General features: G+C 40.4%; 1 protein-coding gene across 1 annotated transcript in view; it reads right to left on the bottom strand.

Moving 5' to 3' along the window:
- The window catches only part of LOC122550661 (PC3-like endoprotease variant B), an 869,748-nt gene that overhangs the window by 351,616 nt on the left and 502,573 nt on the right, over positions 1–15,559 (bottom strand). Inside the window, exon 7 of the mRNA XM_043691743.1 lies at positions 8,875–8,912. Within this exon, the coding sequence (XP_043547678.1) occupies positions 8,875–8,912 (38 nt within the window). The remainder of the gene's footprint in view (positions 1–8,874; positions 8,913–15,559) is intronic.

The following is a 15,559-nucleotide window of genomic DNA, read 5'->3' as shown; positions in this document are numbered from 1 at the left end:
CCTCATTCCTGAAGAAGGGCTTATGCCCGAAACGTCGATTCTCCTTCTCTTTGGATGCTGCCTGACCGACTATCCACACATGGCCATTATTTTCCTGTGGACTGGATCCTCTTTACTGTCACAAATACTGTGCCAGCCAGGATGCCAACTTGGGCATGACGATGAGGCTTCACCCTCAAAATGGGCCAAGTTTCCTTTCAACAGGGTTATTCAGGCAGTCTGTATATTCGGCCATTTGCTCCCCAACAACCAACATATACACAGACCTCAACAAAACTTTTGAAATGTCATTTTATTTTCATAGTTACAGAAAAAATAAAATAGTGCCGAAAGGACAACTTGGAAGTGCTCGAAGCTAAAGATGAATGTTGCTGCAATCTAATTATTTGAGTTGCAAAGATGTATTTTGGGCAATTTGTTACACTACACACATATGCAATCTTAATTCAACTCACAGTCATGGCCCTGGGCAAACTATTAACAGCCAGTCCAGTGTTTTTGGAAAAGCTGAGGCTTTGGAACAAAAACTGTAGCACAGAAATTAAAAGATATAAGGTATATGGGAATTGAAAAATACAATAATATCATTGTCAAACATCTTGAGTTCCTGATGTTTCTGTTTCAAAATGTTTTATAAAACTTCTGATCAGGATATCAGAAATTTTCTTTATGAGTAAAGAATGGCAGATGAAGGTTTTTATCTTGAAAACAGCATGGACAATTAGCGTCAATTTGACAGCCATGTTCTGCAACTGGAATGATGAGTTTACATACCCAAAGCCCATTATAAATTTGGATTATACAAATGTCCCTAGCATTTTGGAGCTTGGTACAGGTGAAGATTCAACATCACACTCGTGCAAATAAGTAACATTTATTACCCATTAAACTATATAAAGAAGTGTGCTGATTTACTCCACAGCTCTCATCTACATCTTTACCTTTCCAGACTGTTTAGACATCCCGCCTACACTTCCTTCAAAAATCTCTGTTTTCACAAGGACATAATCTTTGGGATGATTTCACTCACCACCAATCACATGTAGGGTTCTTGTTTTAGTTTGCTGAGGATAACTTTGGTCTAAGTCCTGCCTTATTGGTTGTTAAGTCATAGTTTCTGTCTGTGTATCAGAGAATGCAGCTCATTCCACGAATATATTTTTAAATCAAGGCACTGTGATTTCATCGAATGATGCCAGTTTCTGCCTGGACAAGGTATGATCTCAGTTGTAGATACCTTGCAATCACTGCCAGTTCCTAATCCACATCAGCTTTCCCTCTTCCAATATGGACAGGGTATGAGTTTTGTGTCTCTTATTGTGGTCTTTGTCTGTCTACAGAACAACTTCGATTATCTGAACGAATTTTGTTCGGATAACTGATTGTTTGGATAACAGATAATGTTTTTACGGACCTTGAGATCTTGTTTGGATAATCCTAAATTTGAATAATTGATATTCTATGTAGTGTTCTGCCAGGCCAGAATGTGCTCAACCATTATCATGCTTAGTGTTGACATATGATAACGCAAAGGAAGACAGCCAATCAGCCTGGGGCCCATTGGAAGTGAACATACGATAATACTGTTCTACAACAGTGTACAGCAAGTTAAAGCTTTCACTTTTTCCTCAGAAGGTCTTTAATGGTGTTTAGCCTCTCTTGGTTTCTCTGCTGTTCAGAGGGTTATTCAGCAAAATTATGACATGGACAAATCATATGATGCTTCAAAGGACGGAAATACTTTTTGATGAATTGCCTCAAATGTTGTAGATCCACTGTTAGAGACATTGATTCAAGAATTCTATGCATGGAAAATATCCCCTTCAGAGTAGTTATAATTGCTTCAGAGGTGAGCTGATTTTCCTTCTGCACCTCAAGCTAAGAGAAATACTAATACATAAGGCTGAGAAATGTCATTCTCTTAACTTTGCTAGGTTAATACCAAGGCCTTCATCAACCTGACCAGAAAAAAACAATGTTGAGGTTGGTCCTTCTGCTTCTGGTGATGAAAGGCACAAGTGACACAGTTGAAGACAATGTCATACAGTTCGGTTCAACTTATCCATGCTGACCAAGTTTCTCAAACTAAACTAATCCTGCATTTGGCCCACAACCCTCTAATCCTTTCCAATTCATGTACCTCTCCAAATGTCTTTTAAATCTTGTAGCTGTAACCACTTCTATCACTTCCTCTGGTAATTCATTCCACATATGAACCACCTTCTGTGCGGAAAAAGTTGTCCCTCAGGCAGAGACAGCAAGGTGCATAGCCAATATCACCATACAGATTGCTGCACCCTGGCTGGACACTTGGAAATTCTCTAGAGGATGTCCAAACGAAAAGACGCATGGGACCATCAGTCTCTCATTGTAGACCAAGAGGTCTTCAATGATGTTGTTCAAAGTACTGGTCCCGGATGAGGTTACTGGGAACACGTGTAGGTTTCTAGAGATTGATACTCCTCATTTCGTGACAACACCAAAACCCACTGATTATGCTATTTGTGAGTTGAACTAGGCTCTTGGTTATGGTTGCCATTGGGTGTTCAACTGTTCAACTATTTTGTTCAAATGTGTTAATTCAATATGAATTCTAATCATTCTATTTGGTTTGGGACCTGGAACAATAGCAGAACATCACTCACTCATTTCTGTAGCTGGGAAAACAATCCCTTGTTTAAGCATTCCTCAATCTCATTTCTTACTCTTTCTAGAAGTGAGGATGGCACTTTCCTGACTGTGAACAAACAATAGGTTTGGCATCTGCTTTGAGCGTTTTGTCACATTGAATATTCAGTTTCCCTCGGCTTCTGAAGTGTTGTGCAGTTCTTTTCTAAATTTGTTAATTTGTTTCCGATTGTTGGCTTCTTACATTTTAGAGTTCAGAATTATACTGGCTTAACAACAAGCAAAGCTAGTTCTGCATAACGTAGAGTTTCTAAGAGTTCTTCGACTTTGTACCTTAATGCTGCACCAAACTAACCTTTGACTTTGAGGTTGTTTTCTCATAGATCATGAAGTTTGATGGACAAAAGCTGTGATCATTGTTTGCAGCCATTTAAGTCCATCAGACAGAACTGTGTCTCTGGCTCCAGTATCTAATTTCAAGTCAGTGTAATGTTCATTAACTTTAACGTCAACACTCCCATATTACTTATAGAATCAGAGTCATACAGCGTGGAAACAGACACTTCAGTCCAACTAGTCTATGCTGACCATGTTCCCAAACTAAACAAGTCCCACTTGCTTGCATTGGCTTATATCCCTCAAAATCATTCCTATTCATGTACTTATCGAAATGCCTTTTAAAGGTTGTAACTGTTCCTGCATCCACCACCTCCTCTGGAAGTTCATTCCACACACTAACCACTCCGTGTAAAAAAAGGTTGCCCCTCATATCCTTTTTAAAACTTTTTCTTCTCATCTTAAGAATATGTCCCCTCACCTTGAACCTCATATTTATCCAAGTTAAACTCCACCTGCCACTCCTCAGCCCATTGACCCAATTGATCAAGATTATTTTGCAATCGTCGATAACCTTCTTCACTATCCACTGTACCATCAATTTTGCTAACATCTGCAAGCCTACGAACCATGTCTCCTATTACTGTCATCCAAATCATTTATATAAACAACAAACAAGAGTGACCCCACCACCAATCCCTGTGAAATACCGCTGGTCATAGGCCTCCAGTCTGAAAAACAACCCTTCACCACAATTTCCCAGGAAAAGGGATTCCCATGCAGTCTGGTGCTTGTGCTCCCTGTGTAGAGCTTCCTTTAAAGGTTCTTTGCCATGTGCTTTGTAAATAGAGGCTTCTCTGAGCATTAGGCAGTTTTAAAATGACAATCTTCCTGGCCGAGTCGTTCTGTGGTTTGGACAGGGCATTCTTCTCACTTGTCTGGTCTAATTGCAGGACAGTCTTTGAAGTGCTGCACCTACAGCTGCTTTATGTTAGCATGTAGTGCTGGGTTTTCTGGTCTGGACATCACTTCCCTTGAGACAAAACTCTCTTCCCTATACATGAATATTGTGAGCAGCTTCCAGATGGTTTTGTTTTATTTGTTCATGGGATATAGGCATCAGAATTCTGGCTAATTTTCTTTACTTCTGATGGATCTCCCAGGTCTGTGCACAACAATGATTTCTGCAAATAGAAGTCAATTCTGTGAACAGCACTAACATGGTCATTGCTGTGCACAGAGCCTTGGACTCACGCAGTTCAGATTACTCATCCTTTATTGCCCTTGATTAGTGGCTTGCGAGGGCCATTTCAGACGACAGTCAAGAGTCAGCCACATTGCCGTAGGTGTGGAGTCAAATATAGCCCTGACTAGGTAAGGATGACAGATTTCCTTCCCGAAAGAACATTTGAGAACTTAAGATAATTAATAATGGTTACATAATCACTATTTGGCTAGTTCTTAATTCAAGATTTTTTTTTCTCTATTGAATCCAAATTTTAAATGTCATGGTGGGATTTGAATACATGACTCCTGAACATTAGCTTGGGGTTCTGGATTAATAGTCCAGTGACATGTCCATTATGCCACTACCTCCCTAAGGTGTACAACAATAGGGCAATAATGTTTATCGACCATTAAAATATACACAGAAAAATGTTTTTGTAGGACTTCTTTGATCCCATATCTCCATCCCACATGATTTGACATTGTTATGATATGGCTTGAAATAGATATGCTCAGTAGCTCTTGTGAGAGGATTGATAAACTAATACTTTCCACTGTGACAAAAGAATTTTCAGAAATCTGAAGACTTCCATGTATGTGATATAAAAATTCAACAGACCTTAAGTGTAGATCTAGGCATTAGAGTAGAAGAAATGTTTATGTTACATAGAATATATGCAGACACTGTTCAACACTCTTTAAGGCACCTGCAGTGACTAGGGCAGCAGGTTTTTGAAAATACCATGATCTGCAAGTTCCTGTCAAAGCACACACCACTCTAACTTAGAACATTATCATGGCTTCTTCAGTGTCATTGGTTTGAAATCTTTGAGCTCTCACCATGACAGCATTGTGGGTGTATCTACACTAAATAAACTGCAGAAATTCAAGGAAATAACACACCACTACCTTCTCAAGGATAAGTACAGATAAGCAACAAATACTGATCTTGCCTCAGACATTCACACCCCAAGAATGAATTATAATATTGTTAGTTGATTAATAAATTAAATAATTGTGTGGGTATGTATTGATCCTTTAGCTCAGCACTGTAATGTGTATGCATAAATATGAATATTTAACTCAGAATTTTGATAGTATTCAAATGTTCTGTATAAGCAACCAATATAGTCTTAGCCTCATTAGAATTATCAGCTAAATTAGCCAAATTAAACTGATCCTGAAGCCACATTTTTCAGAACTGATTGAAGTTCTAGAACTTACAAGTCTGTATGAAACAGAAAATGCAGATAGTAGGTTTACTGTGGAAATATTTCAAATGAGCTGCTTCAGTTTATGCATTATATGATTATAAGAGTGGTGTTCTTCAACTGCCATGTTAACATTTAAAACACTAGTTTCAACTGTCTACAATTAGTCTACTTTGACTGAATTTCTGCCAGGGTGCAACAGGCCACACTTTTTTGAAGAAATCTGACTTTCTTCTGTATTTTCAGCACAACAATCCCCTCTGGGACGTTTGCAGTATGGGAATATCAAATGTGACCAAATATGCATCCACATCAATTGAGGTCAGGTTCCCCAATTAAAATGGGAATGAAAATTGGAGTTTCTCCTGCACAAAATTTCTGTCTGGTGGTTCAAGATTTTGGAAGTGCAGAAGGCTCTCTCTAAGCTTTCACACTTTGCTCGGAAAATAGAAAGCCTGCTGAGGAGTCTGGAATATTCTGAAAGATAAGCTTAAAGTGTTTTCGCACCTTTAAATGTCACTTAGACTTCATTTTACACATTAAGCCAATACTGCTACCTGTATATTGAGATACCAGTCTGAAGTACATATTTGGCATCCCTTAGGCTGCTTGCTCTCTAAGTAAGGCTCTTCAATTCCTTACTTCCATAAAAATCGTTGATTTACGTCTGTCCATAATTGTAGATTATTAGACACTATATAGAGAACTATATTTAAGACCCCTCTCTTCACACACCCATTCTAGACTGCTGTCTTCTCTGTTATTGATGCCAAGGTCATAAAGTAATAATGGGATTAGTTACATCAAGCTATTCATGAAATTTGATGTATCAACAAAATTAGACACTGAATTATAACATGTTTGTGTTTTTAATGCAATAGTTCAACATAGGGATCTCGTCTTTCAATGGAATTTGACCCTGACATTGAGCAGCTTTTTTATTTGTCAACAAGCATTACGACGCCTTACTATTGGAGAAATTATCTGAGGAAAATGAATCATCGTAGAATGATAGAATCCCTACAAAGTGAAAACAGGCCATTTGGCCCAACAAGTCCACATCAACCTTCCAAAGAGTAACCCACCCAGACTTGTTCCCCTACCTTATTACTCTACATTTACACCTGACTAATGCACCTAACCCACACATCGCTGAACACTATGGGCAATTTAGCATGGCCAATTCACCTAACCTGCACATCTTTGGATTGTGGGAGGAAACTGGAGCACCCGGAGGAAACCCACGAAGATAGGGGGAGAATGTGCAAACTCCACACAGAGAGTCACCCAAGGTCCCTGGCACTGTGAGGCAGCAGTGCTAACCTCCGAGCCACCATGCCACCTAAAATGTATAGTTCTGGTCACCCTGTGCTGACATGTTTTCTACTGTCATATACAGAGGAACCTCGATGATTCGAGCGACATGAGTGGGGAGTATTTTGTTGGGATAATTGAATATTCTGATAATCAAATGTTTGGATAATTGAATGCCAACTCACATAGTTTAGCCAAGTATCAGGATCTTGCAATCTTATTTGGATAATCTGAAATTCGAATAATTGAATGCCAGGTAACTGAGGTTCTTCTGTAAATGGCTCTAGATAATACAAAAAAAAGCCTGGGACTGAAACTTGGGAAAAAAGAAACCTAACCATCTGCTCTGTTATTACATCAATACTACGATTGGATCAGTGAGTTGCATGTATTAAAGGGTTTAGAACATCCGTGTTCTGCCCATTTGACAACAGATAACGTTATTGAAGCTGTAATAAGAGATAGCGCCTTGGGTGCAGTTTCTAATTTGGTCATACAAGTTAATAGCATTGCAAATATTACAAGAACTTACTTCACATGGCAGAACGTATTCATTTTCTTTCAGGTATCAATAAAATGGAGGCCTTCATTAGATGGTGTACAGTTCAATATATTTTCCCACAAGGAATGTAAAATATTTCTATTCATATTGCATGGATTCTAAGGACTGTACATTGTGGCCAGTGGGTGAGTTACTATGCAGAATGCACGGTGGGGCATAAAGGTGGCAAGGGTGATTTTAGGGGTGGAGTGGGTGTTTTAAAGGACATGAGCTAGCCAGGTGCTGGCTTGGGATGAGAGAGATAGGAGGTGAGTTATGGAGGTTCTTTAAACACTTTTCTGGGAGCTGGGATACTATGAAGGAAAACTGAGAGGCCTTTTCACTCATCTGCATCCACGCCCATGCTCCTCCTGCATTGCACAGCAACTCGCAAAGAGCACTGCGATGCTGACCCTTGTGTAAGAAGACAAAAATGGCATGTGACAGGTTGGATGTAAAGCTTGTGTGTCATGTATTAGGTTGCAGGTTAAGTTTTCCCAAGCCCAGAAGAAGATTTGGCCTGATGGCTATATTTTAATTTAATAAAGTAGGAATGCTACAAAAATAATTCCATTTAACCTTCATTTAATGATGCAATGAATATGTAAACACAAACTGCATGAATTCTTATTGATCAGTCTGAATTTCAGTTACTATTTTAAATTTAGTCAAGATTTTCAGACTGGAGTTGGCACATTCTCTTATACCTGAAGATAGTTCCATTTCCCAGATTGATTCTGGATGTGTAGCAGATCTGTAAGGTGTAGTAATAACTGGTAGAGGATTCGGCTAAATTCATTTATTATTTATTAGAAAGGATAAATGGTGATTTTAGTACCTTGCTTCATGCTAAATATCTATGTATTGTTTAACAACACTGCTAAGCCACATAAAATTAATTGCTAAAAATTTACTAAGATAATGCAGGCAGTGTTATAATATAAATCCATTTGTCAACGCATTGAGTATATCAGAATGGAATTTTAACATCCCCTACATTATCAAAATCAAATTGAGCATTTCACAAATACAGTGCTGCTTTTAAAAAAAACCCAGAAAGCTTTTACAATGAAAATGCTACAAAATGCAATATTTTTCTGATCAAGCATCTCCTCAGTTTGATTCTTAAATTGTAAACAGAGTGAATATGTGCTCCTTTTCATGCATCCAATGTCCTCAATAAATTGCATATTTCATAAACAGTGCAGCTAATGTGAAATATGAATCAAAACAGCAAAAAATTGCACAGACATAATACTTAGAGTCTCAAGACAATGAGATAATACATTGACATATTGCAAAACAATTTGACTGTTGTTTCAGTAACCAGTGGTTTTTGAAAGTAATTTCAAGCTCTTGGTATTATTTAAATTTGTTCACCAAAATTGGCTTCCTCATTTTCCATGTTACAACAGTGACTATACTTCAGAAAAAACATTATTGGCTTTATACTGCTTTGGGACCTCCTCAGATAATGAAAGCTGGTATACAAACAGAAGCTTTCTTTAAGTGTTAAACAAGACTGTTAGTCTCTTTTCACAAGAATTGTGACGAAGATTTTAACCGCAACTTTAGAGAGATTTGAGGTTAAACACCTGAAGTATGTGTTATACTTACATAGTTTCTCTTTAAATCTATATGATTATGGTCAATACCTAAAAAAAAGAAAAGAGAATAAATAAACAAAATAATCACAGAGCCATGATGTGCAAAGACAACCACTTATCACAATTCTTCCCTCTAGGTAGAGAGCAGAAAGAGAGACACTAAATAAAAATGAAATAGAAAGGAAAAGGTGTGTGATGAGGATGAGATTCCAAAGCCTAAAATCATGAACGACTTGATTGTGATCCTCAAACCACACCAGGAGACATGAAAAACAGGACATACCATTCTGGTTTGTTGCTTCTGCTGCTAAAACAAAGCAGTGTCGCTCTCAGCAGGAGGCCAAATCCAAATGAAATTTTATTTAGACTGCAATGCTGTGTGATTGTGTTTCATAAAAGCTGCTTGGATAGATGGGACACGGTAGATACAGTGGGTACATGCTTTGCATATGAAAATACAGTAATAGAGAATTCATCTGCTGATTGTACTTCTGGGAATTGTGTGTTTCCATTGAAATAGCACAATTTTGAACAATATATTGAATCACTAGCTATATTCTAAAACAATCACACTGACAATTAAAAAAGACAATCAATACTGTGGTCTGTTAAGCTGAACATGTAATATTTTGATATGTCTTTCATTTCTTTGCTAGCATATATGAACTGCACTAAAAATTGGCCAATGTTAAAGCAGGAATGTTCCTTCTATTTCTGAAAAACACACTTCTACGACAAACACTTGGGATTAGAAATAGAGCATATTTTTCGCAGATTATTCTAATTTCATTATAATAATGACAATGATTTATTTAAAAAGCAGTACATTTTATTGTCTGTGTGCTATAGATATGAGAAAAGAAATTTAAGCATTCTGTGCACAATTCATTTTTCCTCATTTTTGGAAAAGAAATGCGTTTTTTCCAAAATTGAACTGCAAATAAATAAAGAACAGATCTTATTTGGATTGTTTTGTTCTTTTCACCTATGCTTGTATTTTTTTGTCCCTATTCAGTCCCCCTCTTCTCAGTGACCAACACTTCCCAGACAATAAGGATGTAGCCAAGCAATCTCTGCCCAGATCTCTGCCAAAATTATTGTATAAGGAATGCCTTAGTCCCTCGTATTTCTCTATCTTTCAGGAAGTGAAGACTTCAATTTGTAACTGACCAGTAATTACTCCAAAGTAGTAAGTTAAGTGCAAACAGTGTGGTAATTTGCACTATGTTCTCATACAATAGGTATCATTGTACCTCATTGCAGTACTGAGGGAGTGCTGCACTATCAGGATGTCGATCATTCTGGTGGAAAATGAACTTTTGGGTGGCATGGTGGCTCAGTGGTTAGTATTGCTGCCTCACAGCACCAAGGACCTGGGTTCAATTCCCACCTCAGGTGACTGTCTGTGTGGATTTTGCACATTCTCCCCATGTCTGTGTGGGTTTCCTTCCACAATCCAAAATGTGCGGGTCAGGTGAATTGGCCATGCTAAATTGCACATAGTGTTGGGTGCATTAATCAGGGGTAAATAGAGGGTGGGGGAATAGGTCTGGGTGGGTTGCTCTTCAGAGGGTCAGTGTGGACTTGTTGGGCCGAAGGGCCTGTTTCCACACTGTCGGCAATCTAGTCTAATCTAATCAACTTAAAGGTTCTATTTGGCTCCTTAAATAGATTTTAAAAGAAGACCTCAAGGCACTACTGAAGGAAGACCATGGAGATTTTTCTGGTATCATAACCACCATTGTTCTTTGCTATTACAATCTTCCCCATACCCTCATATTTAATCCCCTTCTACCCTAGCTGTGCAATCTCCTTCAGGCCGAAAATCCCTCTGAACGCAATAGTTAAGTGATTCTGGTCTGTTGCAGTTCTACCTGCCTCTTTTTAACACATTTTTATTAAGATTAGATTACTTACAGCATGGAAACAGGCCCTTCGGCCCAACAAGTTCACACCGACCCTCTAAAGAGCAACCACCCAGACCCATTCCCCTACATTTACCCCTTCACCTAATACTACAGTCAATTTAGCATGGCCAATTCACCTAACCTGCAGATCTTTGGACTGTGGAAGGAAACTGGAGCAAGCCCACACAGACACGAGGAGAATGTGCAAATTCCACACAGACAGTTGCCTGAGGCAGGAAGTGAACCCCGGTCTCCTGGCACTGTGAGGCAGCAGTGCCAACCACTGTGCCACTGTGCTGCCCACAGCACCTTCGTCCACTACAGCTTATCTCTTTCCACCTTTTGGAAAAAGACCTCTCCAAAACAGATCTGTTTGGCACAATTTTCAGTCATCATTTACTGTCTCTACAAACGTTTGTTTTTATTCTGCTTATTTGAGAAGCAAGTTTGCACATACGCTTAAATTGAAAGTATGTTATCGTGCCAAGTTGCATTTTTCTGTTTTCTACCATGGTTCAATTTTCCAGTCTTTTGTGTGTAAGGACAATGGCAAGAAAGTTGGGAAAATGTGGTAAGAATGAAAAATCAGAATTTCAACTTTGAGTAAAAATTTCCAATTTTCCACTTTAACTTTAAATGGCGACTTCAGAATCTCAGTATTGAGTGGTGACCACTTTTTTCCAAGCGTTTGCTCATCATTATCAGGCCAGCCTTATTTATACACTACTTCACATCCTCAAAAGCCCTCACCGAGAAAGTAAATGGGATAAATCCCTGCCATGGAATTCAGAGCAGGTACTTGGTAGCTAATTGACTGATTGTCCAGGTCATCAATCACTATGTCTTCACCACCATGTTCTTTCATGGCACCATCCGCCTTGACTCTGTACGCACAGAAGTCTACAGCAGCAACCCACCAGCCTCACCATATCATCACCAACTCATGCACTAGTTCCACCCTTTACCACTTCCCTTTCCAGCTCAGGGACACCAACAACTTGCATGCCTCCATCAAGTTCCTTTGCTGAAAGGACACACACAGATGTCATGCACCTACCCAGGATGCAGCTTTTTGTCTGTTAGCTTACTTAGTGCTCATTTGCTTTGTGCTTACTTGGAGGTTACCGAACTGTGTGGCTTGTTTTGCATTTTAGCATAGAGGGAGAGGTAGGCAGTGTATCATGGTGGACAGCAGTGGACAGTCAAGTGGGTGGACATGTCATTGTAAACCACTGGGTTACATCAAGGTCACACAGTAGCATGTTTCCACAGCTCATACTGCGAGCACACAGCCTGTGCTTCAAGCAGGTGGCTATATCTGAAAGTCAAAGGCGAGCAATCTTTAGTAGGATCAAGGATGACTATAGTCGGTTGAGAGGAGGGTTACCATCAGAGTCAGTTGGGGACCTACCTAATTCCAGTTGTTCCTCCAATGAGGCATAGAAACTGATTCGATATGTGGGAAATGGATGGAAGAGCAGATTACGGTGCAGGAATAGGAGGGGTGAAGTGGCTCTGGGGACTGAGTTGGTCACTTCGAGGACAGGAAAGGTTAGTAGTGGGGGAGTATGAGATGGCTGAGAGCTCTTGAGTAAACATACACATGTAATAGTGCCAGGTCTTTGGTGAGATGAATGTGCAGTGGCAGAATTAGTGAGTGACAGCTCCATGAGGTGACATTTGCCCCTGTGGAGCACACAGGTACCTTCTTCCTGCACTGCTGGGCATTCCTGTTAAAGCAGGACACTATCTGGATTCAGGCTCACTGGAACTGGTGGTGTGACCTCATTTGACACTCAGCACATAAAAAGACAGCCCTTCTCTTTACTGCTCTGTCTCTGAGGTGAGGAACCAACTTTGCTCTCATTTCAATGTCCTCCGTGACAATGGTGGGACAGCACACGGACTTGGAGCTCCTGCAGTTGTGTACAGCTGGCCTTTACAGATAGTGTCAGCAATGCAAATTCTGAAAGATCGCAGCTATCAAGGGTAACTCCTGCTGGGTGACACTCTAAGAGTGCCGAAGACCCCAGATGTAGAAGGTTGTGAGAGAAAAGTCATTGCATGCCACACTAGGCTAGGCACCATGATTGTCAGTTGACACAATACTTGAATTGAAAATGTGAAGTCCAGCTCCAGGACATCTTATCAAATATGTGAGTAGGCGCTAGGATAATAAGTGACATGATTTTGCCGCCAGCAGGGTATTTTACCTGATGTGGCAGTGTTTATGTTATCTTGCATAACATCAAAACTAAACTTGGATTTTATGGTAATGAAGATTCCAATATACATTTATTACAGCTGTGATCATATGCAAACAGAATCAACGGAACATGGGTATAGGTGAGTAAGTTGGGGAAATTGCATGTGATAGTCAACAAGGGATTTCTCAATGATGTGGGCAATATGTCCCATTTTCCAAACAAATGTTAAATGATGAAATGAGTTTCTCACTAATTAGCAGTGAGTGGAACATCTTATTCTCGAGTCTTAGAATTATACAGCGCAGAAACAGAACCTTCGGTCCAACTAGTCCATGCCGAACAGAATTTCCAAACTGAATTAGACAATATACCTCTCACCCTCTCCTATCCAAAAACCTGTCTAAATGTCTTTTAAATGTTGTAATTGTACTCGCTTCTACAAATTCCTCTGGCAGCTCATTCTATACATACCCCATCCTCTATGTGAAAAAGTTGCCCCTCTGTTCCCTTTGAAATCTTTCCCCTCTCACCTTAAACTTATGCCCGCTAGTTTTCCCCTACCCTGGGGAAAATACTTTGGCTATTCACCCTATCAATGTCCCTCACGATTATATAAACTTCTAATCTCACCTCAATAATGTGAAGTTTCCATTCTCTCACCTGCCAGATTGAAACTATGCTGCAACATTTCCCTCCATGAAAGTCAGAGCAGTTACCTGATGACTCCAGCTAGCCACTGTCACATCTGGACCTCCATCTTGAACACCAGACCTCAGCATCCCAGACCATTTTTCATGGGCAGTGACTGCACACAAGTCTCAATAATGAATGCTGGCGTCAGATACACTTCAGCCTCAGCACACCTTCATTGCATATCTCCGATTCACTTGCAATACAGTTCTACAATGCACTTTGGAGCACACTGGCACCATTCACTGCAATTTTGTTACCAGCTCATTGTGCATTCAGGGACAGGTAACTAGCTCATGGATCACTCGTGCTCTCTTGACACTCACTCACTCACTTTGTACCTATTTAAATACTCACAGTATCTTTGCCTTGCCTGTTTATACTTTGCCTCTTTAGCCAGATCTTAAAGGCTTCTGTATTGACATACCTTTTAACACAGACACAAAGCCAGGCAACTTGACTGATCACTGCTGACAACTATGTCAAGGGGTGGACATGTTGTTGTATGGCACAGTGCTATGTCAATGTCACACCTACACTGTGTCTCAGCAAAAGTAACGCGGCAAACACAATGCATGTGCTTTAACCAAATGTCTCTGTCTCAATGTCAAGGAGAGTCATTCTCAAGTGAGACTGTCATGAGGCAGCGGGTCCCAGTAGAGAACATCAGGGCATTGTTCAATCTTTGTCAAGGGATTTGGACACAGCCAGCTGAAAGTCATGATCAGGAGATGTGCTTCACAACAGTGCAGGAGTGTTCTATGGTTAGTCCTACAGGCCCATTGCAAATAGTCAAAGAAGTTAGTTAGGGAGCTGCAGAGATCAGTCAGGGCTAGTCTCATTTGGGGCTGTCTGCCCAAGTTAGTCAGGGGGCAGGCACAATCATCCCTGGGGATAGGTCAATGAACATCAAGGGGGGGGGGGCATTATCGGGGCAACAGGGGGGGGGGGCATTATCGGGGCAACAGATGTGGTGAGGAAGAACAATTCTGGGGATTGGAGGCAGCATGCTGGGATGCAGAGGAGAGAAGAATAGTGAAATGGAGAATGTCAATATATATAAGGAGGGCAACAGCACAATGAAGGACATGGGATATTGCAGGTGGATGACAAACAAAAGAGGTCCCAGAACTGATTCCTGTGGTGAACAGCTTCCACATGACAAAGTTGCAGCTCTAGGTCCCCTCAGGATGCACAGCAGGCCCAAAGTCTTTCGTCCTTGAGACTACTTCCTCCAGATGAGAGAGGCACAGTGCTGGGACAGACCGAGGATGTTCCGGTGGAGCATGGGATCTGAAAGGGGGTGTGGTGAGGGGGGTCATTACAGTCAAGGTGGCAGCTGCGCTAATGTTTTATGCAACTGGTTGCTTCTCTTACTTCACTGGGGATTTGTACGCAGTTTCTCAATTCTCAAATGTATTAAGGCGGTTACAGATGCAATTTGTGCCAGATCACATCCTCTTGTTTCCCAGTGACAAGGTTAGTTCTGCAGTCCGGACAGTAGGCTTTGCTGATAACAGCTGGCTTCTCCCAGGGTCTGGGCACTATAGACTGTACATGTGGAGGATGCCATATGACAACATGGCTGACTTCTGCCACAGAAAAGCAGTCCATCCCATCAATGCACAAGTCACTTGTGAATATCAATTCCACATTTAAAAGTGTGAGCCAGTAGCCTGGAAGCTGCCATGATGCCTTTCTTGAGAACTTACATGCTCCTGCTTGGTTTCAGGAATCAGATGCCAAACATGGATGCTTACTGGGAAACAAGGGCTACTCTTTGCAACTATGACTCAGTTGTCTGATCCCCTGATGGAGGCATGGTATATATACATTGATGTCAGTTCTTCAACCATGGTCACGGTGGAGCATGCATTAGGCTTCCTGAAGA

The sequence above is a fragment of the Chiloscyllium plagiosum genome, chromosome 6 (assembly GCF_004010195.1).
Source record: "Chiloscyllium plagiosum isolate BGI_BamShark_2017 chromosome 6, ASM401019v2, whole genome shotgun sequence".
NCBI classification, from domain to species: domain Eukaryota; kingdom Metazoa; phylum Chordata; class Chondrichthyes; order Orectolobiformes; family Hemiscylliidae; genus Chiloscyllium; species Chiloscyllium plagiosum.
The sequence above is the reverse complement of the archived record's forward strand: the minus strand, read 5'-3'. Positions and strand labels throughout refer to the sequence as shown.